The 26875-nt window shown below is 41.4% G+C and overlaps 1 protein-coding gene across 1 annotated transcript in view; it reads left to right on the top strand.

The window, feature by feature from the left end:
• The window catches only part of mgat5 (alpha-1,6-mannosylglycoprotein 6-beta-N-acetylglucosaminyltransferase), a 48638-nt gene extending 21994 nt beyond the window's left edge, over positions 1-26644 (top strand). Inside the window, exons 4-17 of the mRNA XM_008428463.2 lie at positions 2345-2421; positions 3430-3519; positions 6283-6354; positions 7097-7258; positions 8388-8557; positions 8788-8922; positions 12020-12153; positions 14676-14809; positions 21021-21170; positions 23078-23224; positions 23300-23416; positions 23607-23681; positions 24320-24477; positions 24590-26644. Coding sequence (XP_008426685.1) covers positions 2345-2421; positions 3430-3519; positions 6283-6354; positions 7097-7258; positions 8388-8557; positions 8788-8922; positions 12020-12153; positions 14676-14809; positions 21021-21170; positions 23078-23224; positions 23300-23416; positions 23607-23681; positions 24320-24477; positions 24590-24788 — 1820 coding nt within the window. The 3' untranslated portion in view covers positions 24789-26644. The remainder of the gene's footprint in view (positions 1-2344; positions 2422-3429; positions 3520-6282; positions 6355-7096; positions 7259-8387; positions 8558-8787; positions 8923-12019; positions 12154-14675; positions 14810-21020; positions 21171-23077; positions 23225-23299; positions 23417-23606; positions 23682-24319; positions 24478-24589) is intronic.
• The last annotated feature ends 231 nt before the right edge of the window (positions 26645-26875 follow it).

The raw sequence follows: 26875 nt of genomic DNA, 5'->3' as shown, positions 1-26875 counted from the left end.
AGTGCAGTCAGATGCCTCTGGATACACCATTCAAGTTGAAATGATCTCATTTTTCTCAGCTGATTATTTGAATGTTTTATAGACTGCTTGCCTCATTTTCTTAACTTTCATACGCTTTCTGCCCTTAGTTTTATTTTATATGCTGCAGCTACGTATAAACTTTTGTACTGGCATGTTTTCATTTGTGGTTTCAGGCTCTAAGAAACCATTTAAACACCATTTTCAGCTGTGTGCTGTTGGCTTCTAGTTTTGTTTGTTCTTCTGTTGGCAGCTTAACTTGTGGTCTTATATATTTTCTTGTTAACCTCACCTGAGGAAGCGTATGTGTGACGTTCTCGTTTGGTTACGTTTGCATCTGACATTTCCTGCCCATTCAAAGCATTCAAACTAATGGGCCCAGATTCCCTGCTGTGTGATACTTTGGACTTGTAGCGAAACAGTCGTCTTAGTCTGGCGTATCCAAGAGGTAAAACTGCCCCATCTTTCCTGTTTTTGATTATGAAGGCGGCTATATTTAGCTTCCTCCTTGGAAACAGCTTATGCTTGATTAAATCGAGGAAAAGATTTGCCTGGTGGCGTTTGTGCGAACCGCTTGATGACAGCCTGCCTTTCCTGGTTGTTCATTTGGTTGGCTGACTGGTGCGCTGATGTGGCCGGGTGACTGAAGGATGGAATAACAGCGGCTCACTCCATGGCCTCTGTCTTGGGACATCCCCTTTACCAAACAGCTGAAAGCTCCTGTTTAATTAGGCTTCTCTTTCAAAGAACACAGCAACCCAGTGTTATTTACTCAAAGCAACTCCACAAATACGGTTGAAAGTTGTTGTAGACTATTTAGAAAGGTGCAGCCTTCTTCGCGCTCCCTTAGACGTTGCATCAGACTAAGCATTTCCTGCTCTGAAGAAGCCGGAGAACCTTTAAACCTTCTAATTAAAGAGTTTACAACCATTTTGTTTGTATTTGGGATGACTGTCTCACAGTAGTTTACTCTAATTTTGGCCCATTCCTCCTGACAGAACTGCTGTAACTGAGTCAGGTCGAAAACACTCACTTTGTTCTCCTTAAGTAACTTTGTCAACCATTGTTCATAAAAAAAAAGACATTTATCTCGAAGATGATATTGTCTCAATATTTCCGCTTGATGCTGTTTTGTGAAATGCACCAGTCCCTCCTGCAGCAAAACTGACATCATCCTTGTTCAAAGTTATTTAACTGCAAGTTAAATGTCCTGTTTTATCGTGTATGTGAATATGTGGTTTTAACTACATGTAGTTCCTTCACACTTTTAAGGACGTGAAAACAGCCTTAAAATAAATTCCTCTTTTAATGTTGTGATTTCATTGAAGCTTGTTTAAGAAAAACAACAACCTTTGACTATTTTGAATTTATTTAGCGCTTATCAACTCTCAGCAGTTAGTGCAAAATGTTGTTTAATGTATGCATTTTCAACCTTTACAAACTGTTTGAGTAATCTTTTAAAGCAGATGTTGGTTATCATAAGACATTGTTTTGAGCTGATGTCATGCTGCTCCTCGTGTCATGGTAACCAGTTATTAGCTTGCATAATTCCAGGAAAGCACCTGCAAAGCCAGCCGAGCAGGTCCACCCTGTTTCCAACAATAGCCTCGCTTTCCCCCTCAATAAATGTGTTTACTTTTTATTTATTCATATAACATTACCTCTTTACCTCTTTCTTTTTTTTAAACACGTTACCTATATTGAAACCATATCATTCTGCTCCAAATCTTATTTTGACACAGTTTTCACCTTCTGCCAGTAAACGTCAGTTCTGATGAAGCCAGCTCCTCTGAATGACAGGCATGAAAGAAAACCCTGCAGGCTCATCTGATTGTGACACTTTCAGCATCACCTTTTGTTGTGAGGAAATGGGTTGGAGAAGGATGAAGGTTTTTATCAGTTGCTGGGTTTGTTGGTGGTGAGTGGTTGTTATTGTGATGGAGTCTAGATTATTTACCACTTGTCCCTATCACATTTTAATCTCTCACACATAACAAGCTCTTTACCAGATAAAAATTAGCCATGTCTTCCGTCTTTTGTTATCATAAACACATTCCCACAGCATTATGCTGCTACCACCATGTTTAGTGTACTATTTAATGTACTTTTTTTCGTTCCTAGCCATCTTATTATCTCTCTGAAATGTAAGATGCTCTGTCTCCGCTCCATCCTTCCTCCAAACTGCAGCATCCTAAAGTTTCTCCTCTAAATTGCCATCTCCAGTGTGATGGTGTCAAAGTTGCAGACCATAAAAAAAATAAACTTTATGGCTGACCCAGTCGACCTTATTGATTTTCTTCTCCCGTTTCCCCCTGCGTTCCCTCAGACCTCCTAAACGGAGCCCAAGAGAAGTGCGAGCTGCCGTCTCTGGATGGTTTTCCTCACTGCGAGGGCAAGATCAAGGTAAATCACAAACACACACTCATCTTTCCATCTGCTCCTACGTTTTTGTTCTACTCCCTTCAATTATTTTTTGTGAGATGTTTTTATTTCTTTATTTAAAAAAGAGGCTGACCTGGAAAGACCCAGACTGTGAACTTGATACATATTTGCACACACACAGTTTGCAAGTTACCACCCACTTCACACACTAGAATGATAAATTATCTGTTGCAAGGGTATGCAAATAGAAAACAGAACATTTTTATCACTGCCATATTGAGTCCATTCACTATTTAATTCCAGGCAGATGACATAGCAGTTCAGCCGTTTGGGTTACTAACAAGTCTGTTTCATTCATATCTTCTTTTTTTTATTGCTGGATGGATTTTTATGTGTTCCTCCCAGGGAAAAATTGAACATTTTGTTTTGTATTTTCATTGAAGATGAATCACAAGTGTGCTTGTTAAAGACATGTTTTTGCTAGGTACTATCATATTTTAACATTTAACCATTTGGTTTTAATATTTAAATTTAAACAGTTTTTTTCACACAAGTGTCAACACACACCCAAACACAGCCAACATTGCATACAAGCTTGAAAAGTCCCTAAACTGCTGTCCCACTGCAGTCAAATCTTCCTAACTTTCTTCTTAAACATCTGATGAATCAATTTTCCTGCAGTTTTATGGACCTCATTTGGTTGTGGTTCAAATAAAACGCCACCCAGACAACCTGTGTGCCAAGGCCTGATCAGATGTGTCATTTCTCCTATACGCTGCTCCAATAGGGTCACTACAAGTCAGTGTGAATGAAGTAGTGAGCTCACAGAAATCCGACTGCTGGAAGGATTTATATTGGCAGCGTTCATACAGACAGATTATAAACAAACAGCAGGCATCAAATGGAAATATTAAACTCCTTAAGGGCTATTATGGTCCCTTTACATTGGTTTCAGACTCTGTGAAAAGCTTGTGAATTTCTTTAATTTGCAGCAGGCTAACGTTTTATTTCTTCTCGTCTTTTTTCCAGTGGATGAAGGAGATGTGGCGCTCTGACTCCTGCTACTCCAACTACGGCGTGGACGGCTCCACCTGCTCCTTCTTCATTTACCTCAGCGAGGTGCATCTGCCATTTACAGCTGTTTAAATTCAGATTAAATTTAAAATCCAGAATAAATATCAAATATTTGTGCTTTTATTTCTGCATCTTAAAAAGAAAAGGATGAAAATGTAATTTTTTTTGCAGAGAACATGAAAAACTAGATCATATAAGAATTACATAAAGGATTCATTTTTTATGTAAGCAAATGAGTGTCCTGCAGAGAAGATGACAAAGGAAATGATTCACTGACTTTTCTATTTGAAGGGATGAGGTTTTAGCCTGCAAGGGAAAAACATGGAATGACTTCACATTTCCTCGGCACACCGGGAAGAGATGGAGTCATTCATTATTGACAAGCCTTAAAGTATAGCGGCTCATGTTCCTTCAGGGGACACTTTTAGACTTTCTGTTTTCCAGGTGGTGGAGTGAAATATTATGAGGTTTAGTTGAAGTCTTTAAAGCTGAAGAAGAAATGTTTTAAATTCATCGCCACCACTGATCTCTAACTCATCCAAGTATATGCTAATTTCAGATCTGCTCCTCTGGCTTTTATCTTCTCTGCTCCAAAAACCGATGCTGCTTTTCGTTATCGTCTCTGTTTGCTTTTTATTCCTCAAATTGCCTCTTTTTTTTCCCCTGCACTTCTGGCAAAGTTTTATCAGTTGATCTAACATCTGCTATTTCAAGTGAGAGCATTCTTTTTTTTTTGTTGACCATGAATAATGGCAGATGGCTGAATGATTTTAACAAAAGTAAGTTTTCAGTCGTGGCTCCGGTTCTGGAAATAGTGTGTTGTGAATATTGTATACAAGCTAAAAGCCTTTCAGGCGGCAAAGAAGAAAACCTAAAGCGCAGCGGATGAAAATAGTGATGGAAACGGGAAACAGGAATGTTTGTGATAAAAACTCAAACAGAAGATCTCTCTCTGCGTCTCTGTTGTTTCAGCTAATCCAAACCCACTCCCCTGCGCTCGGAGTCATGTGAGCGGTTGCCACGGTGACGCGCATATATTTCCCATCCAGAAAACGGATGCGATCAATCTCCCCAGCGCATCTCCTGCTCATCTGTTAACACACACACACACTTTAAGCGCGTGTGTTAGCGTGCATAATTCATGCGAGGAGTGCCGTGTTAACCTTGCACAGGGGCGAACCGGAGAGGGCGACTTATCGCGATGGATGTCAGCAGTGGATGGCTGGGGCTTAATCAGCATGATTTGCAGGAGTTGTGGTTGGAGTCGGAGGGTAAACAAACATTACTTCATAAAAAAAGAGAGAAGCGTGGTTTTCCCCCTGGTATTGTTCGTGATTTGCACGTCAGTGTTGGCTGATCAGAGAGGAAGCGGATGCAGACACTGACAGCTGGGGAACGACTTGATTTGATCTAATCACAGTTCCTGAAATGTGACGAGTATCTATTCTTTATCGTACAAATTAACTACCGCTTGTGGAGGGGTGGTACTTTCTCGTTTACTTTCTATCAAAAGCAACATTTCCAGCTCGTATGTTTACTGTCGGCATATAAAGGTCAAAGTTTCCCCCAGAAAACTTGCTAAGACTGGTGGTTGAACTCTAGAGCAGTCGTGTTTTTCAGTTAAAAAAATGTTTAAAGTTGACAGGAAATTTGAAAATATCACTTGATAATCATATGTTATTGAAAGATTGGAAGAATAATATCTGAACACCAACTATAAAGTGTTAAAAAGTACAAACATTTATATAAGTAAGCAATGCTAAGCCTGGTGGGGGTACAAGTAAAGCCTGGTGGCCCGCCAGGCTTATAATACACTGGGGGAAACCCTGAAGGTTATAGCTTTCCTTGCAAATATATTTCCTGTTTTGACATGTTGAAACTCCGCACTTTGTTTGGTATTTTACACAACAGAGGAACAAAAAAGTGGTGACTTCTTATGTCACCTAGTTAATAAATTATTGATCCTTAATCTCAAAGGATAGGTAAGCAAACAGTATCACCAGCGATTCAGTTGTAGAGAAGTTTAAAACAATTTTGGACTATAAAATAACATCCTAAACTAACAAAGTATTACTTATGAATAAATCTGACGTGCAAAAGATCCGTCAAAAATGTAGTCATTTTTTTCGCGGAGAGGCAGCTACGATAAATCCCTGATGGAGCTAAATGCAGGAAGAGAATCTCGCTAAACATGGAGATACAGCTACAATTATCTAGTTAAGCTCCAGACATAAATCAAATTTAGAATCTATTGTGACAAATTGTTGTCTATAGATGCTAACAATTAAATCTGACTTTTGCAAAGAAAAATTAACAGAAATTTCAGCTACAAGACTTTCAAAGCTGATAAATATCCATTACGGTCAAAGCTGTGACTCAGAGGAAAGTGAATGCAAATGTAGATCACATTAATAGTATTTAAATTTGTAAAGGATTTTACAAACCTTGTAACGTTCCCTTCAACTTCACACAAGTGTGCTCACTTAAAATCCCAGTGAAATGTTTGATTACAAAGTTAGTAAAGCTGCAAGGGAAAATTATGGAGTATTTGTTAATAAAGCTGCAGAAATTCTCTGTCATCCCACAGATGTTTTAAAACCGCTCCTTGCTTTTCTTGGGAACAAGTGCAGAAACAAAGCGATGTTTTTCTAATGACCATATGATGTTGTGAAAACTCTTGCAGCTGTGCTTTACAGTTCACCGTTCCACGTTCAGAGGCAGAAAACAGCAGCTGGCCTCATTAAAAAAATCTACAGTTTAGTTAAAACATGCAGGTAACTGAGGATCTGTCTTCTTTTTCTACTTTAGGTGGAAAACTGGTGCCCTCGTCTGCCCTGGAGGCTGAAGATCCTGAATGAGGAAATTGACCGGACTGGACAGGTGAGAATCTGGTGGTTTAAAACTCCTCAGCTGCTTTTCATCATCATGCTACATACACCTGCTTCTGAGCAAAAATCTGTATTTCATATAATTGATTTGAAGCTATATTTGTGATATTTTAAAACAGCCCAACAGCAACCAGTCTGCTCTTATCAAGGCTAGCAGGCTTGTGCCCGGTCCACAGTAATCAGCACTTAACAAAAACACTCCCCCCCTGCACTCCCCTTCTTCCTCTCTGCTGTGAATGAATCAATATTAAGCACTCTTCATCTCCCTCTCTGGATGCCTCAACAGCCCTGAGCCCTCGGCGCTGGAGAGGCGGGCTTTAGAGATTTTAATTCAGGGCTGGATTTTAATTGGTTCAGTCTGCGAAAGTGATTTCCTGTCGTGATGAGGGATGCTAATGCCCCACAACAGCCTTGTTCCAGCCACCTTAGCAGCTGGTAATGGCTCTGTGGTTTTTCCTCTCGTTCGCTGAGGCTTTCCACCGTTGCTACAGTTGCCTCTGTTTCATTTCCACATTTTTGCACAAGTTTGCTCATCAGGATTGTTACAACACAGGAAGACATTGACATGTTGCAACATCATGATTAACAGCAAATCTCTTTATAAAAAGAAATGCTTTATTCATCATATTGCAGCTCTGATCTGAGCTGGGTCTTAAAGTTGCTTTCTAGAGTGGTGTAAACTGTGTGTGTGTGTGTGTGTGTGTGTTTGTGCGTGTGTGTGCGTGCGTGCGCAGGCGGAGATCCGGACCAGCTTCGCGGGGCTTTACCACTCCATGTCACAACGGGAAGAGTTTCGCTGGATGATGATGAGAATCAAACGGATGGCCGAGCCGTGGGTCAGCGCCATCCGTTCTCTGGCCGCCAAGCAGAACCTGACCAAGCGGCGGAAGAAGAAGGTGAGCTCGATGCGTGGCGCAGCTCCCAGGATTTATCAGAAGATTCTTCAAAACAGACTCGAGCTGGAGATTTTCCCGGGAGTTGCGCAACCGTCCAATGGTGTCACGTCTCCAGAGAGGACACAAACACAAAGCCAAGCACTTATTCACACTTCCAGACTGTCCTACTTTAGCTTGAGGGAGAGCGGAGCGATATGGATGATAGATCTAGCTCTGCATTATGTACTCCACACTTTCCTCAAGCCTTAGGAGGAATTGGTGGTGCTGATCCAAAGCACCTGACCTGTGCGGTGAACCTTAAAGTATAGAAAAAGTTGACGTGTTGAGGGTTTTTGAAAGCATTACTGTTTAACCCTTCCAGGCCAAACGTATCGGCAACGACCCATCTGAATTTGCTGTACCGTAACGCTGCCACACGTTGCACTAGCTGAAAAATTTCAACAGTTTCTGAAAGGGGAGACGATGCTCTTTCCAGCCAATATCAGGTTATTATGGTAGTTTCACTCCCGCCGAGTGATCTGATGAGACACGCTTTTAATACGCAGTAAATTGCTAAAATAATAATTTGTTAGATATTGAACGTTCCAGTTGTTATGGATAAATGGGCAAATATATTTACTCACAGGACATTTAAACAATTAAAATAAGCAAAAATATCCAGGTGGAGATTTAAAAATTGGGTCTTAAATTTTTAAATTTAAAAGTGTTAAAGCCTTGTCAATTAATCAAATTAAAATGAGATCAATAATTTCCATTTGCATGATTTATTGTTTTTCTCTTTCTACCAAAAACTGGATGACAAAGTCTTCAGTCTGGTGTTTTGGTCTCAACTATCCTTTTTTTTTTTTGAAGAACAGTTTTGTCATTTTGTTTATTTATTTAGGATATTTACAACATCTTGTTCATTAGAATTTTTAATGTATCTTTGAGAATCCATTCTTGCCATTACTTTTACTGTACTTGAAAATGATCTCAAAACAATGTTATTATCACTTTAACTTCTGGGATAATTTACTATCCAGCAAAGTTTAAACGTTAGCTCTGTTCTGCTTGATTTCCCGTAGTCACTTCTCTGTAATCCACATCCTCAGTGTCAGGTGTTTAATCTTCTGCCTTCCTTCCCTGGCAGATTCTGGTTCACTTGGGCCTGCTCACCAAAGAGTCGGGCTTCAAGATAGCAGAAAACGCCTTCAGCGGCGGCCCGCTGGGGGAGCTGGTCCAGTGGAGCGACCTCATAACCACGCTGTACCTCCTAGGCCATGATGTTCGCATCTCAGCATCGCTGGCTGAGCTCAAAGAGTCAGTAGCCGAGTTTCTCCATAGCTACAGATGTTTTATTAAAGGAGAAGTGAAACATAAAAGTTCAAACCTATTGTAATATAAGCCGCTTTTTTTCCTCTGTAAATCTTTGTTTACAACTCATGCAAACAAAGATTTATAGCCTTCTTCAGCTTAGTGACTTTATTTGTTTTTTTTTATTGTTGGTATAGTCAAATATTTATTTGTTCACTGCAACCTTTACTCCACAGGATCATGCGCAAAGTGATGGGGAACAAATCTAGCTGCCCCACTCAGGGGGATAAGGTGGTGGAGCTCATATACATCGACATCGTGGGTCTGACCCAGTTCAAAAAGACCCTCGGCCCTTCCTGGGTCCACTACCAGTAAGAGCTTCATTTGTTTGCCATTAACCTTCCATGTATTGTTAAATAACCCAGGAAATTCTCAGATGGATGTATATACAGCACTTTAAATTACTTTTTATGGGTATATGTTTGAATAAAATTAACATTGTTCTTTTATTCTATGAACTACTGACATGTCTCTGAAATTCCAAGTAAAAATTTAGTATTTATTTGCAGAAAAATAACGAAAAAAATGCAGTGCAAAGAAAATTTCAGAAAGATTTCAGAAATCCATTTTTGGTGCAACAACCAGGAGGTTTTCAATTAGGTTTCTTCCAAAGCTGTATATATTTTTTTTCGGTAACTCTTTATTTGAAGGGGTGTGCATAAGACTGACATGACACTGTCATAAATATGACAAAACATCTGTCATGGACATAAAGAAGTCTTTATAAAAATGACAGTTGTTATGAAGTGTCATTCAGTAAATAATGACACTTTTAATGCAAAGTTGCTCTAAAAGTCCATTAAAAGTGCCAACTTTGGATGACTTTGTAAATGATACTAATTTAATGCAAAGTTGGTATTTTTAATGGACTTTCAATGCAACTTTTAGAGCATGTCAGTCTTATGCACACCCCTTCAAATAAAGTGTTAACTTTTTTTCTATATAAATGGAAAAAATACCTTTTTATAGTTTGTAATAATCCACAGGGTTTGTTGAGAGTGTTATTGTTTCCGTCTGTTTCCATAGAAATGTGTAAAGTCAGCGCTCTGTTTTAATATTTACCCTCAGGTTGGAAGATTTTATCAGTGTAATTGAGTCCAAATGCTGTAAAATACTGTTTAAAGTTTGTTTGCTCACAAAAAAACACAGAAGTTATGAGAAAATAAAAGCTGCAAGAGATGACTGAAATAAAATAATGGAAATATTCAGCCAACATAAAGTGCTTAACTTCATAAAATCAAAATGAAGCACAGGTAATGTAACATGTAAAAATGTTTAAGGTGTAAATACTTCTGCAGTGCATTGTGGGTATGTGCTCTACCCTCAGTGGTTAAGCTGTTGAAGTCACATCTGCCCATGTTTCAGAGAGGAAGTTTGTCTGTCGGTACAATGGGTCTATTTTCTGCTCACACATTACTGCAGCGTCCCTAACGGCCCGAGGTCTACCTTTTGTTTACAGCACTGTAACCGGCCCAGTCTATTCTTTCTCAAAGTGCCCCATCGAGGACTGTAGATTAGGTCGCCCTGGTTTGTTTGGAAAAAGCTCCTGCCTGCTCCTCCTGACAGGAAAAGAGGGGCAACAATAAGCCTGGGGGCACTAATGGCTCCGCTGGTTCCTCTTTGCTTGTCACAAACCTTTTGTTTCCCTGTGAAGTAACACCTTCAACCCCATCTGCTTGCGCTGAGCCCAGAGGAAATTGATTTTGCCTCAGGCTTAATGGGAGGTCCAATTAGTGTTTTTCTGCATTGTTGCTACACATTCATATCTGAGCAGTTAATGCCACATTAAGCTGTTTATGTGGTTTTATGAAGGAAGTGAAGAGCTGCTAGAAATGTTATCTTTAATCACAAGAAAAAAAACTAAGTTTGCCTTCTTTTATGTTAATTACTTTCCCTATAAATCCTTAGGTGCATTGATATAAAGATGATAAAGAGGAGAAAGCGTTTTATTTATAAAACTAAAAAGCTTCTTTGTAAAAAAAAAGCTTCTTTCATCATTGTAAAATATGATGTTTTTGTTTACCTCCTTCCTCCATTTTGCTTATTTCTACCATGAAGTAGTTTTCCATTGAGAAAACTGAAGCCATTTGAGAGATTTTTATCTGTCATTTCCTTGGAAATTTAAACTCTTTTCCATCAGCTTGGCTGCAGGAAATATGATTGCTTTGCGATTGCACCGTAAGCAAATATGAAGCCAATAAACCAGCTTACAGAACCTACCCAACTTCAACAAACAGACTAAATGTTCACATTTCAAACTGATGTGGATGAAAATCAACACAATGTGCAACAGCTACTATTGTTCATAAGGTTTAGCATTTTATTAGAAGAAGTAAATACAGGATGTTTCATGTGGAAATGACTGTATTAGAAAACATCATTGTTTCCGTTTCCTCTTTCAATACCAGCCAAATACTTTCCTCGTCAGGCAAAATGATTCAAAAATAACTGAAAGTATTTAAATGCGTTTAGCCGATTTAATTAATTTGTTTTAAACCACAAAAACTGACTCTAAGAGTTCCCATGCGGTGACGCTGGCTCAAGTTTCCATGACGTCCTCACACATTATGGAAACGGGAAAATCTTTTGAATTCATCAGGGATCACTTCATCTGGATTACATCCTTTACTTCCATGATCAGTCAGGTTAAATTAAACGTTGCCATGCATTTGTTGGCTTTCGTACGATTCAGGCCGGCTGAAGGTCTACCTACCACGGACAGATGAAGGTTGTTTTCCTCTGGAGATGGCATGTGGGCTCTCTGTTTATGCTCTACTTTCAGTAGAACGGTTCCTTCTGGTGGATCTGCTCTCCCAGGGGATTCCCACGGTTCACACAGCCAGATGTATGTTATCAAAGTGGGCAGACTATAACTGAAAAACGAGATGTTTTTCTGCTCGAATTGCTCAGGGATAATAACGCCACTAACATGGAGAATATTCAACCAAAACATCATCTAGAAAAGCTAAAGCGAGTATCAGGGAGTGAGTTTGAGTTAAAGGTCAGCAACCAGTTTAAGATTTCCTTCCCCTGGATGTGGGCTAATTAATTGCGTGCCGTGACCTTTGAGTTTGCCGTGTTGCTCACTCAACGGTGTTTTCATCTGACAATTAAATGTTAAATTTAAAGACATTATCAAAGTCTTTAAATTGGCTGGTTTTTTGCAACGTAAAAATATGATTTTTAGGTTTTGTTGAGTTTTGAGGATCTTCTTCCAGTCACCAAATCAACAAGAAGACAATCATGACTAACCAGTAGCTAACATTGTAGTAAAAAGGCAGCTTGTTTTAACTAGTAGCTATAAAGAGTTTCCGATTGGTGCCAGAAACTAACAACTTTGATCGTAGTTGTAGTTTCTGCCAGCAGTTAGTTTAACTCTGATTTCTTCTCTCTTTTGTTGCACTACAGGTGCATGCTGCGCGTGCTGGATTCCTTCGGGACGGAGCCAGAGTTCAACCACGCCCACTACGCCCAATCCAAGGGTCACAAGACGCCGTGGGGGAAGTGGAACCTCAACCCACAGCAGTTCAACACCATGTTCCGTAAGTCCGGATTTCCTTCACAGCCCGGGAAAATCCAGAAAAGTCTGGAACTTAATTGTTTTCCAGGTCTTGCTAAGTTTAAATCCGTTGTACTGTAAAGCCCCTCTTGGTAGTTGCATCAACTCCATTTCCCAAGGCAGAGCAAGAGCCATGTTTTCAGGAGGAAGAGGGCAAAGCCCCCCTGGGGTGCTGACCTTTTCCCCACGGCCAAGAGAAAGTGAAATTTTACCCCTGCTCTTCCAATTTGCGAGGTGAAGCCAGGAGCTCAAGCGCACCTGAATAGCCCCTTTGTCTGCTGAATAGGGTATGTCTTTCTCAGAAAACACTGAAGATCCAGCTAAGAGGCGCTAGGTTAGATGATATCTCGGGTAAAACAAGTGCTCTGTGGTTTGGTCCGAGTGTTAAACCCACAACGTGGCATCAGTTCCAGATACAAAACGCTGGGGATTTTTCTCCCTTTTCTCTTCTGAGCTGCGCCTTACCTTCAGGCTAGAGATTACATGTTCTCATTATGTTTTCACAATGAAGTAATCTTTAATTGTAGGACGATATTAAGGACTGAATTAATTGCTTCTAGACATTTTTATTATTGTATCAGGATGTGCCAAGATGACGCTGTCTCAATTCTCATGATGTTGTGACTACAAACTTTTTCTACTTAAAACGGGCAAATTCAAACTACAAAACTTTCCTTATTGCCTTAGGTTTTTTTATTTTTTTATTTATTTATCTTTCTAGACTTGCAGTTTTGAGCCAAACAAAATAATTTCATGGGCCACAAATGGCCCCCAGGCCACACTTTGAACAGCCCTGATGTTCAGCGTTTGTTTTTCTTGACGCATCCTTTTTAGCCTCGCATGTTTACTTGGGTCAAGAAGGTTCTGGGTTTGAAAACACCTCCTTGTGGATTCTGATTGGTTCATTTGTTGTGATTAGGTTTGGCTCCATAAATCACAGAGTCTGGGGAATTTGGACTGTTTGGTCTCCGGTCAATAAGACAAGACCGAGTTGAAACGACCTCATTAATCTATATCACAGTTGGGATTGCAGCGAGTGTTTTCTTGCTGTTTGCTTTCCGTTCGAATGACCTGCAAGTCCTTTTAGTTTCAGTCTGGAGACAAAAAGGAGGGGAAAGTAGTTTGGTTTTCCCAAGCTGAATGTTTTTCTTCTAGCTTGTAAAATAAAATCAAATTTCTTGGTTATTTGCTGCTTCTAATCCCTTCCAGACTTGGAAAAGAAACACATGTAGGAGATTCAGCTGCAGGCATTGGCAATCTACCAGTCTGATTCAATCAATTACATTGTCTGCATACCTTTTTCCCTCTTTTAAATATTAACTTTTCTCTCCAACACATTCTTTAGAAGTAGCTCCAGAAATCTTTCCCTGAATCCTGGAAATCCGTCTTTTTTTCTGCCTGTGTTTATTTCACGTCAAACCGGTGAAGGAAAATGAACTTCCAGAGAAAGTTGATGCTTTATCATGAAGCAGATTTATCTCCCGACTCCCCAAGTTGATCAGTAGTAACCGAGCAGCTGCTTCTCCAGCAGCGCTGTCCTCCCAGGCTGTTTGTTAGCTAATAGCGATTGAAACTGTAGCAAGCTGAGTGACATTTTGAGTGGCGGCTCTTGTGGGAGAGGAGGCATCTGTTGCCAAAAGCATCAAGAGGGCCGAGCGCTAATTAGCAGCCCGTCCTGTTTACACGGCCAGTTTGCTACGCGAGTGCTAGCGTGGCCTGTTTGTAGCACTGCCTGTTAACCAGGCGTAGTGTTGTTTTGAAAGACGATGCATACGAGGAGCGCGGTGGAGCAGATGTGCTGAATCACGCTGGTGTTGATGTTTCTGTGCCGTTTTGGCGTTGTTGTGATCCTTACATTCCTGCAGGTGTTGATGGGAGTTGTTTTTTTGTTTTCACGTGGCTCCTGCTCACACTGATATGCCGACATCCTCCCACATTCCTGTTTCCCACCCACACAATCCACATGCAAAGTTGGAGCGACCGCGCTAACCAATCCAGCACAATCCTTCCTTTTTGAATGCGAATACTTTGGATTATATTAGCTTAGATGTAATGTGGCTTCATGCTTTCTGTCAGAGTAGAAACATAGTGATTCATTTTCATTCATGCAATACACATTTTTGACATTGCAAATTGCTCAGGCTGTTTTTTTTTTTTACGTAAACCTCAGCTGAAGAAAGAACCCCAGAGAAAATAACTTTCTTACTGCAAACACTGGTTCCTATTTGAAACGATATCATCAGGCTGGTTTCGCTCTTTACTGCTTCTGTTCCGGTCCAGACTCTCATTTGTTTTACAAGACAGATGGCAGCAAGGTGAGGCGCTGCCAGCTTCGGCTGCCGCTCTTGACCTGCTCATCTTCCCGTTCCCATAGTTACCAGTCATTGCTTGGCAGTCGAAGGGAGTAGCATTCGTGTCCCTCAGAGTTTACGATGTGTAGATTTAAACAGACAACTTTTCACACAGTTTTGAGATTCCCGTTTCTTTTTTTCCCCTCCACTCCAGCTCACACCCCAGACAACAGCTTTCTGGGCTTCGTTGTGGAGCAGCACCTCAACGCCAGCGACTTCAGGCACATCGACGACATCAAGAGGCAGAACCAGTCGCTCGTCTACGGCAAAGTAGACAACTTCTGGAAGGTACGGTGGACGTTTTTCAAACCTGATGGCATTTTTAAAGCTACTCCAACACACTTGAACTTGCCCATCTTTCCGTCTGCCCAAAGTCCAGCATAAAGTGAATAAAGTATCATTATGAGGGTATGAATGTGAAGGTGTTGCTGGTTTTCAGGCTGTGAGTCTGCCAGTCGGTGAAGCTTTAAAGAGGGCAGGCAGAGAGGGGGAGCCCATTGCTCACAGCAAGGGGCATTAGCTGCTAATCAGACTCCCGAGTGTGTTCATTACCTCCTGCTTTTAATTAAAGGGCCGTTTTAGGGCTGACTGATAACGAGCTGATAGACCGACTCTGTTTCCCTATCTTGTCCCTTTAGATTGTGCTCTTCTCGGATCTCTTGCTCTGCGCTCCAGAGGGTTCGTTTTGCTAACTCATGTGCATTTTTTAAATGATGCACGCTGGAAATCTGCTGCGATTGTCGGTGCCAGTGGCTCGTTTCAGAAAAACTCTGGTTTCTGCAGAGGTCAGGAACAATACGCAAACAGAATCGTTAGCTTTACTGGAAGACCTTTTACTGCCACGATAAACAGCGGAGCGTTGCTTTGTAGCATATAGATAACCTCTTCCTGTTAGCTCAAACAGGAAGTAGTGGGTGCTGTGGGTTATTGCTCACAAAGGTCTAATGAGATCATTAAAGAAAAAAAGCTTGTTGTTTTTATTCCTTGATAATTGTATGAATAATCGTGTTGCAATCTGTTTTAATATTTCTATTTGTCTATTAGTTTCCGTCTTTTGTCTTGGCACGCATTGTACGATTTTAAACATCGGTTAAGACGTAAACTTGTCACACCGCACAGCTGGTTGCTGCTACGCAACCACATCACACCAATCAGTTAATCAATACTTGGACAGCCAGATACACTGATTGGAAACAAAAATCAAGAGTAAGAAAAACATGAGTTTATATCTCTGTAATATACCACAGCAGTGCTGGACATGTCTGAAAAACATGTCACAGTAGAAGTGTTTCAAATTGATCAATATTGATAACTATTGATTAGTTTTTTGTTTTAAATATCTGAAATCCTGCTGAATTGGTTAAACTTTCCTCTTGTATCCAAAGTTTTCATTCCGCTTTTGTTTTTAATTTTTATGAAACTGTAAAACTGCCGCTGTGCTAGTTCTGAACAGGTTGTTGCTAGGTAACCAAAGAATGAGAGTTGCTAGGTAACCAAAGAGTGAGTTGATTCCACCTAGCTAAGCTAGGTTGGTGTGTAGCCGAGCAGATGCAACCTTTCCTCTGTCTACATTCCCCAGAATCCTGTGCGGTTCTGAATCAGAGTCGAGTGAAATTATTGATTATTCAAACAGAAGTGTAATCTATTGATATGTTATTGGCCTCTGCAGCGGTAGAATCCTAAAGCCTGTTATTTTGATTAAATTATGCATTTATGCATAATTTTATGCATTTATGCATTTTAACATCCAATTTTTGTGAAGCTATCATGGCATTAGGTAGTTTTCCCCTGTTATCTTGACTCTCGCCTGGTTTCTTTTTCCACAGATTGGATGTTTAGCTGAGAATGAATGTGTCTTAGTAAAGTAATAGACCTCAGATAAACTCCAGCCTGTTTGGATGCCCCTCTCTCTCTCTGGCTGATCAGTATGCTTAGGAGCACAGGTGCAGCAGCCACATTCATCCTGCGAGTGTACAGAGAGAAACGCTGCGTGAAGGAAGCAGCCTGACGAATCACCAGCGCTGCATACACACCGTCATTTACACCCATGTTTTCACCACACGGTTTTAGCAGCAGCAGCACTGATGATGAACCCGTTCTATCGTTCTTTTCCTTTTAGAGCAAGTCCTCTGAAGCAGAAACACAAGAATCTAACTCCGAAGCACCTCGGGGTGGGAGTTATTTACAGAGACTGGAAAGCTCGTAAATTGAATCTTGTGCTTGTGTACGTTGGCGCTCAGGAGCTGCCATATTAGATCAGGTTAGAGTGTGTGTGCATGAATCTGCTTGTAGCGCAGGACAAACATAATCTCCCTGCTGCGCCACGGAGGGCTGATGAGCAGCAGAATAACACATGACGGGCTCTTCCTCTGAAGCACCTGCTGACCTCAGACATAAATCGCGCTACGGCTGCGTCTGGTTTGAAATGTGCAGCTTTCCACGCCACTTCCTGCTTCGTTTGCATCCGCGTTGAGGTCAGCGTCATCATTAGCACTGAACTGCTTCCATTAAAGATCCAGGATGTCGGCAGAGAGACCTAAAATAAAATGGCCAGACCACCTCTGAGATGTCCGTTTCCATGGCAACCCCAGCTGAAGAGTAGAGATGCAGAGCGAGCCAGCAGAGAACGACTTCCTGCCTTTTCTTTACCCTTATCTTTATCTCCCCCCATACACACACAAAACTGATCGGTGAATAATACATCCATCTTTAGTAAAATATTGAACAAAATGTAAAAAAAAAAAAAATAGCTTAGGAATGTTTTTTGTCAGGTTTTAAGCCCATGTGAATTCTTCAGTACATCTTATTTTGGCGGTGAAAGGGGGCATTCATGGAGGCAGAAAGGTGAGAATGAGCCGGATACACAGAGAGGTGAAAGCTGCAGGCCTCTGGCTCCAGATCAGAGAACACGATGAAGAAAGAGGAACAACACACACGCACACACACACACACACACACAGATGGCTTAAACAAAGTAAGGTGAGTCAGGCTCATAAACACACACTCAGGTGTGTTTACTGCCAGCTTTATGGTGGGTTATTGCGTTCAGCTGTAAACCTGATCTGTCATGTTGTCTTCTGCACTCTCTCCATTGTTAGTTTTTTTTTAACTAGAAACAATGGAATAGTGGAAGAAAAAATAACAAATTTGCACTTTAAGATGATTAAATGATTAACATGACCACTAGCACAATATTCAAAGTGATACAGGAGGCGTTTCGGGTTAAATGTGAACTAAGAAAGGCAGATAAGAACGTAATCTTTGTATGAGCGAAGCCGTGTTCGGTGTTTACTCCTCTTCCTCACATATGCTCAGCTTGGATGCTGGAGCCCACAGTCGCACAGCGGGGACCGAGCCATCAGCCATCACAGAGCTGCTGTTGCTGCTGCTCCACCGTCTCCCAATCCAAAAGCAGAAAGAAAAAAAAAAGAAACTCCGGCTCTGGCAGAACACCAAACACCAATAGATTCTGGGCTATTCTGTCTAATGGGCCGTAACAGAGCGTTGAGAAGAAACAGGGTTTCCTGACTGCACTCCAAGCACCTCTGGATATTATTACACCACAACTAGTTACTGGACGACTTTTAGATGGTTATAGATGTGCTGCTGGTTTGAATATGCTTCATTTATCAAAACACAACAAAATATTTGATTAATAGCCAAGATATGAGAAAACAACAGTAACATTTGCAAAGGTGGTTGAAGATTATTAGACTAGAGTTTCTCCAGGTCTGGCTTCAATATTAAAAGGGTAAAGATAAATGTTGGTCTAAAGTAGTAAGTACTCCATAGTTTATAAAAGTAGCTAAATGTTGATCTGAGGCACATGTCAATCTCGAGGCCCGGGGGCCAAATCTGGCCCGCCGTAGCTTATTATGTGGCTCTTTAGACTCCCGATTGAGATTGCATCAATAAAACCCTCCAGTTTTTCATAAATCTGCTAAATTCACACAAAATCAATAAAAATCAAAATTTTTCCAGATTTTACTGCAAATTGGTCAAATAAAAAGTCACATTTAACATTTAGCAAACATTCCTAACAAGCATTTTTAATTGGCACCACTAAATGTGCAATTTTGATTGTAAAATGCTGAAACAAACAGCTGTTTAGTGATACTTTAACTATTTAATTGGTTTTATTAATATATCCTGTCACAACCGGCTCTTTAAGAACATGAGTACCGCACAATTTCTAAAAATAATAAACAAAAGTCACCATTTAAACAAGTTGGTAAGATTATTAGAAGGTATTTAACAATGATGTTCTTTATAACTTGGAGAAAGTTGTGTAAATCCAGTCTGTAATGGAAAGTGTCACGCTTTTCCACCATGTATGATCAAGGTGCGTCAGTCAGTTATTGATTAATGATGCTTCTTACGGTTCAAAGGTCACACACGCTTGATATGAAAATCTTCAGACTCTTAATCTGCAGCCAGATAAACGACAAGTCGGACCAAAAGTCACTTCATCGTCCAGAAACGTTTCCATATTTCAGCTGCAGCTTTCATCCTGGTGATCAGAGACGACGCGCGTTACGCTGGGAAAATAAAGGGTTTTTTTTCAGCTGAACTCCAGAGCGTCTGAAGTGAATTTTCATTCTGGCCAACGAGATTCCAGTTCTGAGTCTGGAAATGGCTGCAGACTGTTTGATGTTGAACTCACCGAGTGCTGCCGTCTGCATCCTAATGATCCCAGACTATGTTGGTCGACCCAAAAGTTTTGTAAATTACAAAACAAAAAGTTGCTGCTACTTAAATAAGTTTGTAATCTAAAGACTTTAATGCGATTCCCGGCTCATTTCTGAGAGGCTGTGCGCTTTCCCTCCCAGGACGCTCGTCAGTCAACCCTCCCGTTTCCTCAGAGCCAGAGTTTACAAATTCCCCCTGATTTACACGACCATAAAGCTCCGTCCCTCCTCCTCCTCCTGCAGCTTCAACCAGCCTCGCCAGCTCAAGCAGTAATTTTATAACTCTCTGAGCATGTATTCGGCTCAGAGCATCCATCCATCTGCTTCCTGCTCTTACAGCAAGTTGCAGGCAAAAGCCTGAGATGACAACATGAATTTCTCATGCATTTACCTGCATGCACCTGTTTCTATTTCTGACTTCTTTATTTGTAAATCCGCCCTTCACAAACACAAATCCTTGCTCAGTTCTCCAGAGTGAAAAGATTATAGGATTGTAATTTCACCTCCTAATTAGGGCTTCTCTCTCTCTCTCGCACACACACGCACACACACACACACACACACACACACACACACACATCAGGCTGCTTTAGTTACAGCAGGCTGGCTGGAGGCATCTGATAGCGGAGCCTCCAGGGACCCGGACGAGCGGCTACCTGAAATTTAAGCCCCTACAGGAAGCTCTGAAGTCAGCATGAACACACATACAGAAGGAGAGAGAGTGTGTAAATGTGTCATTTAAAAGGTGTTGCTGCCTCCTGGGTGCCTTTGCTATTTTTAATCGATATTTCCGAGGTGTTTGTGCGACTTCCTGCTCTAAAGAAGGAAATGACACAACTTTATCTGCCGTAGAGTCTCAAGATGTTTGGAAAAACATTTTACTCTCTGCAAGTGTATTTTAGTGGGATTTTATGGAAGATCAACACAAAGGAAGAAGCAAAACCAGTACAACCAGTTGTAAAACCTGGAAATGGAAACTGGAGGATGGGGAAAAAAGCATGCCACACTTTGCAGATTTTTGCTCTCATTCAGAATGCTGCTGTCCCTGTAAAGTAAATAGACGTTGGTGGATGCAACCAGAAGATGTGAATGTTATCTTATACAACTGCAGTAACCTAAAAATATAAAGACATTATTTTAAAGAACAGGTTCGGGGGCCAAATCTGGTCCACTGTAGCTTTTTGTGTGGCCCTCTAGACTTCAAATTACATCAATAAGTCCCTCTAGTTTTTCACAAATCTACAAAATCAACAAAACTCCACTTTTTTTCTGAGTGTTACTGCAGTTTTTTCCAAATTTGCCAAAATATCGGGTTTGCTGAAGCCTCATCCTGACTGGATGTCAGTTTATAGTTTGTGATGCAAAAATTAATAAAAAGTCACCTTTAATGTGATACATTAGTTCAAATATGAATGCTGAAGCAAACAGCTGTTTATTGTTATTTTAACAGTACCAAGACATTCTGGCACCTTGCAGAACATTCAGCTTTTTGATTTGGCCCAAAGTGAATATGAGTTTGACACCTCTGCTTTACAGCATCTTGTCTAACGTTAAGATAATCCATAAAGCCAGCGGCTCTGATCGCTGGAATTTAACTCCGGTGATCTTAGATGAACTCTGACACAAGTTGGCAGAGCTTCCTGGGACGTAAATGTTTTATTAGCCGTAATGAAAGCAGATTAGCAAGACTGCAACAATAATAATAAAGTAGTGTGTGCTCAGATTTTCCCCCACAGTGTTGCTATTTTTAACTCCTCCAGATGGTCAGTTCTGTTTCCACAGAAGTAAAGAACCCGTTTCCTCTGCTGCAGGGTAAGGAGCGCTACCTGGACATCATCCACAGCTACATGGAGGTCCACGGGACGGTGCATGGCACCAGCACCGTCTACCTGCCCAGCTACGTCAAGAACCACGGCATCCTGAGTGGCAGAGACCTGCAGTTCCTGCTGCGAGAAACCAAGGTGAGGCGGACGACTTCGCTTTGAGCTTTTCAGAGGAAACCAATCGAGATCGAAGGAGCTTTTCTGTAGTTCTGCTCACTGTGGAGCCGCTTTAACCAGACAATATTGTGTTTTCCAGAAACAAACCGAGACGTGTCTGTGATCAAAGATGTTTTGCATCAAGGATTTCTCCTTCCTCTCGTTACTCTCTTATACACTGATCAAACATTTTCTGTTGTCTTCAACAGAAGAAGCGAAGCTTGATTACAGATCAGAAGGAAAGACGAATTCAAATCTGATCAGTCTGCTGTGGATTCGTATAGAAAGTGGTAGACATTTACAGATTCAGTGTTTTTTTTCCAGCATCTGCTGCATCCACAGCTGTGGAAGCTCTTTGTCACTCGGTCACAGTTTGCATAACGGCTGTCGTCTTTGTCACCTTTATGGTGGAGAATTTACATATAGATGTGGAGAGGACTTTTTTCTCTTTGTCTCATTCCTGGAAACATTATCAGCATGTAGTCAACGCAAACAAAGGCAGAAATAACTTTTATTACCTCAGCAGCAGTGACAGGATCCACTGGTGTTGAAATATTTCATTTTGCTATTATAATAATCTGCTTCACAAAGCACAAAATGTGATTAAATCTCACATGTTGATTGTTTTTGTTGAGCTGTGTTTTATTTTCCTTCCACTAAACTTTATGCATTAATTACAGGGTTTTAAACAGAGGTTGTTTTCCCTGTTTGGAGCTGCGGATGTTTTACACCCATCTGATCAGCAGCAGGCTGATGCAATAATTGCTTTAGGAGGAGAAAGAGTGTGAAAACACACACGAGACACTTTAACATCTCCTGAAAGCGCGTCAGTATGGTGCATCCTGTCGAATGCGACGCTGCGCTCTGCCTCCATGTGAACAGGATTGTTTAATGTGAGCTAATGGGGAGAATGTGGGTCAAAGCCATATTCCTCATTGATTGCTGTAGTTTTTTTTTTTTTCTTTTAATCCACAGCAGTGGCATCAGAGATGCTGGCTGTTCTCCATGAGCTCCTCCCTCTGAGTCCTTCAGTCTGGTTAGATTCGCTCCTCTCCCTATAAATAGAGCTCCTCTGTTTCTCAGCTCTGAGGAGAAACATTCAGGAAGGTGTGTGTCGCGCTGCCACCTGCTGGTGGAGCGTGGAATAGACACTGCAGGAGCCCAAAGAGCAGAATGATCAGCATGAGACTGAGGCGTCATGTGAGCAGCGGCATATTTTAACCTACAATGTAGCATTGTGTTGACAGCAGGCTGTTGTTGTAGACAAGCTTGACTCTGGACATACGAAGCGTTTTCTAGAAAACCTCATTATGTCTCCATCTGAATGCTGACATTCCTGTAGCCCCCCTTCCTTGTTGCTGTAAGGAAATGTGCCGCCTCGACTGTATTTTGTGCTGATGATTTTGTTTCAAACTACTCGATAGCAGAAACTCGTTGGAGACGGGAGAGGAACTTTACTGCTGCTGTAGCCTGGTTAGCATCTCAGAAAAACTGCTAGCACAAGAACTAGAACATCATTTAATTGGTAAATACTGCAGATAAAAGTAGGACGGATTTCATCTGCATGGATGAGTCTAAACCAGCAGAGGTGCACCGATAAATCGGTGATCTTATTGCAAAGGTCAAAAAATCAACTTCTGTCCTCTTTTTCTTTATCAGGTTATTAACTACATGTTTGCAGTTAATAGTCACTCAGAAACTTTCTTGCTATATTTTGTGACATTTGAGAAAAAAAGAAAAAATCAGAATCAAACAGAAAACTGCAAACAGTGTACACCAATTTATCGCTGCCCATTTCCTTAACTTTGGGAAATAAGTGATCAGTTGATACTTGCAGCAAGAATCAAACTTAGAACCTTTAGGAAACTGATTTTCTTCTTTTATTTCAGCTTTTTGTGGGTCTGTCCTTCCCCTACGAAGGCCCCGCCCCGTTGGAGGCCATCGCCAACGGCTGTGCCTTCCTCAACCCCAAATTTACTCCGCCGAAGAGCAGCAAGAACACAGACTTCTTCAAAGGCAAACCCACCCTGAGGGAGGTGAGCGGTCTCAGCTGTGTGGTACAATGACCCGTCTCTGGTTTCTCCTCCTCACCGCTGCTCTCTTGTCCGCAGCTGACGTCTCAGCACCCATACGCCGAGGTGTACATCGGTCAGCCCCACGTCTGGACGGTGGACATCGAGAACTCTGCCGAGGTGGAGCGGGCGCTGCGCTCCATCCTCAGCCAGAAGGTAGGAGAACAAACGCCTTGTGTTGTTGAGCTCTGGAACAGAACAAAAGCTTTGTTCTCGCCTGAAACGTCTCATATGGTTTGTGATCCATAGCGGCCGCAGCTCCAACTTCACTCACTGCAGTTCCTTTAACATCAGACACAAATCTGTCCAGGTTATCTTGGATTAATGTGTTGTGTTTTGTGGTCAGATTGAACCCTACCTGCCCTATGAGTTCACCTGCGAGGGGATGCTGCAGAGAGTCAACGCCTTCATCGAGAACCAGGTACAGATTCCTCAAAATGAGACCAGAGCCTCTTCAGTAGCTGCTTTTCCTCAGGCGCCATGAAGAAGTTATGGTCTAATCATCTTAGCTTCTAATTAGCAGCATGAGGAGGTTATTAAGGCTGACATCCCTGCAGGGTGAACTCTCTTTGTTTGCTTCATAATGTTGTGTTTTCACAACAATAAAACAGCAGGTCATGAGGTTCCTGTTTAACTTTCCACACACTTCCTCTTGTCTGCTGTCGAGGAAGTCGATGAACAACAGAGTGAAATCAAGAAGTAACCAAAGATGGATTTTACGTTTAGTCGCATTAAAGACATAAACTATGAACACAGGCAGGTCTGGGAGAACTTTAAAGCTGCAGTGTGTAACTCATGAAAGTGGTCAGCATGAGAGATTATCTGATGGGGAAAAAATCAAACTCCTCCCTGTGTTTCTACTATTGCTGTTGGCAGATATACACTGAAAAAACAATCAGAAGCGCGGAAGAGTCTTAGCATGTACCTGAGTGTGATTAACAGCGCTAAGGCCCGCCTCCTGGCTCTGATTGGTTGTTTTTAGTTGGCACAGGAAGAAGGCAGAGGAGCTCAATTTTCACAGCACAAATTTCTCATATCAAACTTGTTTTGTTTTGTCAGGACTTCTGCCACGGTCAGGTCATGTGGCCGCCCCTCAGCGCTCTGCAGGTCAAAAAGGCCGACCTGGGTCAGTCGTGTAAACAGGTGTGTCAAGAGGCACAGCTCATCTGCGAGCCCTCCTTTTTCCAGCACCTGAACAAAGACAAAGACCTGGAAAGGTAGGACTCGGTGATGCACTCGCAATACTTCAAACAGCCACAAGAAGAAAGCAGAGACCACATGCTGGTCGGTAAAAATGTTGATTCTCAGCTGAAAATCTTTGTGTGTCAGGTACGGCATCACCTGTAAGACGGTGGAGTCCAGTGCCGACACGGTGGTCCCGGCCTACAGCGCAAGCCGCCACCACTGCGCGTTCCAGTCGGACCTGCTGCTGTTCAGCTGCGCCGGCGCCCACCAGACGCTGAGGCGCATCTGCCCGTGTCGCGACTACATGAAGGGCCAGGTGGCGCTCTGTAAAGACTGCCTATAGCAGCTACAGCCTGCTGGAGTGAAGAGAGGCGGGGGCCGACTGTGGGACGACACACAAACTTTCTAAACTGTGTGTGTTCATATTTATTATTTTCCCCCAGCTGCAGGAAGGGACACTCCTGTAGCCAACCCGAGCGCCCGACTACTCTGATTCACCAGCAGGGGGCGCCGAGGCTCTTTACTTGAATGAACAAAGGGAGTTGAGTGAGTCAGACTGTAAACCCGCAGCTCATATCAGAGACACTAATGGACTTTACCGCCCCCTACTGGCAGCCACTCCAACTGCTCCATCCATTCCTCCCGTCTTGATCTGACACTGTTATTCTGTAGGTAGGTTTGCACTGGACTGGACACACACACTTGCATAAGCTGAAGAAGAACTCAGTTTCACACTGTAACCGTCTCTGTGAGGGCAGACATTTAGATTTTTTTAATTTGCGAGTTTTAAAGTGGAAAAGTCGGAGTTGCTCTACGTTTTTTATTTGCTTAAGTTGCACATTTAGCGGCAGAGCGGCTGACTATTAGTGAGTCGGATTCTGCAAAAGGCCAGTAGCGTGCGGGTTCGCCGTGCAGTTGTGTCGTAGCCGATAGAGACGTGACAAACACTATGACCTTGCAGCCGTCCAGCAGCATCTCCATGTAGGACCAACCAGCTAAACTCGTAGAAAACGTTTTGTCCAGCAAATGTAAGCAGTGAAATCAGCGTTCCTGCAGTGCAGAACCTCCCTGTTCTTTCTTGGATAATCACTAGGATTTTAATTTGCCTGCAAATTATAGGAAAATTACAGAAAAAAAACTTTGTAGTTCTTGTAATAAATGGAAAAAATGCACTATGGTAATCAGAGGTTTATAAAAAGATTTTAGTGACACTGTATATTGTTTATAAGTTGAATTTTTTTTCTTTTATATTTATTTTGTGGGCAGATCTCTGTGGCTGATTTTTGCTGGAAATGTCTTTTTTTTATTTATAGTGGGGTTGTCTTTATTTTCCTTTTTTCTGTCTAAAGATTTTTATTTATCGAGGGTAATTTAAAAGTGAAATTATGAAATGTATGATTTAAAAGGAGATTTGTCTGCAACTCCAGCTTTTAGACATGAGATGGGACAAAATGAATCTATTAGGTTGACTTCTATACCAGCTCTGCTCAGATAGAAACTGAAGTTTTTATTTTTTTATTCTATGCAAAACAGCTCAAATTCAAACATGAAGTCTGACAAGATTTTCTGTCACTCTTGAAGAAAATATTGGGGAAAAACTTCAGCAGTTTGATCACTTTTGAAATAATATCCTGTCTTTGTCTCATCTCTGTCTCTTTAAGACGGAGACTCCCAGACAAATATTCTTCTTTTCACCCCAAACATTTTGGGCTGTTTTAAACATATTTGGAGAAATTCACGATTCATGTTCACTTGTTTAACGGGTCAATGATCTGCTGCCAAGTTAGTATTTGAAGTTTTTAGAGACATAAATGTGCCTTTTGGTGTTTTCAGTTTGGTTCTGCCTCAATCATCTACATGTCTGATAGTAATGAGATTAACAGTAATGAGAGTAAATTGGATCCTAGCAGCAGATGTGGAATAAACTGATTAATCAGAAGTCTGCAGCTGTGAGGCGAACCTGTTTTAAGTTGCAGCCAAAAGCCTTATTTACGTTACTCAAACCTCACATCCTCAGTTTGTTTTCTAGACCATCTGTTCTAGGCACAAACCATATCTTTTTTTTTTTTTTTTTTTTTTTTTTTGCTCGTTAGTGACGATTGCAGTCCAATCAGCCAAAAGGTGAACAGTGACATTTTGTTTGCTCTTTCTGAGTCAGAGGGAAACAGCTTTATTTTTAAATAAATCTTCTTTCTGTGACCAACAGCTCAGCGTCTGCATTTCTTCAACATCACAGAAACGGTGTATGATGTTTAGGATGCATCTGATTGGGTTAATTTGTTGAAAGCAATATGTTACCCACCTCTTAATTTATAAAACATGATCAGGGCACAAATTAGTCATTAATTAGTATATTTAAGTACAAAGCACATCCTATTTAATAAAAATAAATAAATTGATCCTGCAGGTGACTGAGACCTTCATGTGGTC

Source organism: Poecilia reticulata, linkage group LG2, assembly GCF_000633615.1.
Source record: "Poecilia reticulata strain Guanapo linkage group LG2, Guppy_female_1.0+MT, whole genome shotgun sequence".
Lineage (NCBI taxonomy): Eukaryota > Metazoa > Chordata > Actinopteri > Cyprinodontiformes > Poeciliidae > Poecilia > Poecilia reticulata.
This window is presented reverse-complemented; position numbering and strand designations above follow the sequence as displayed.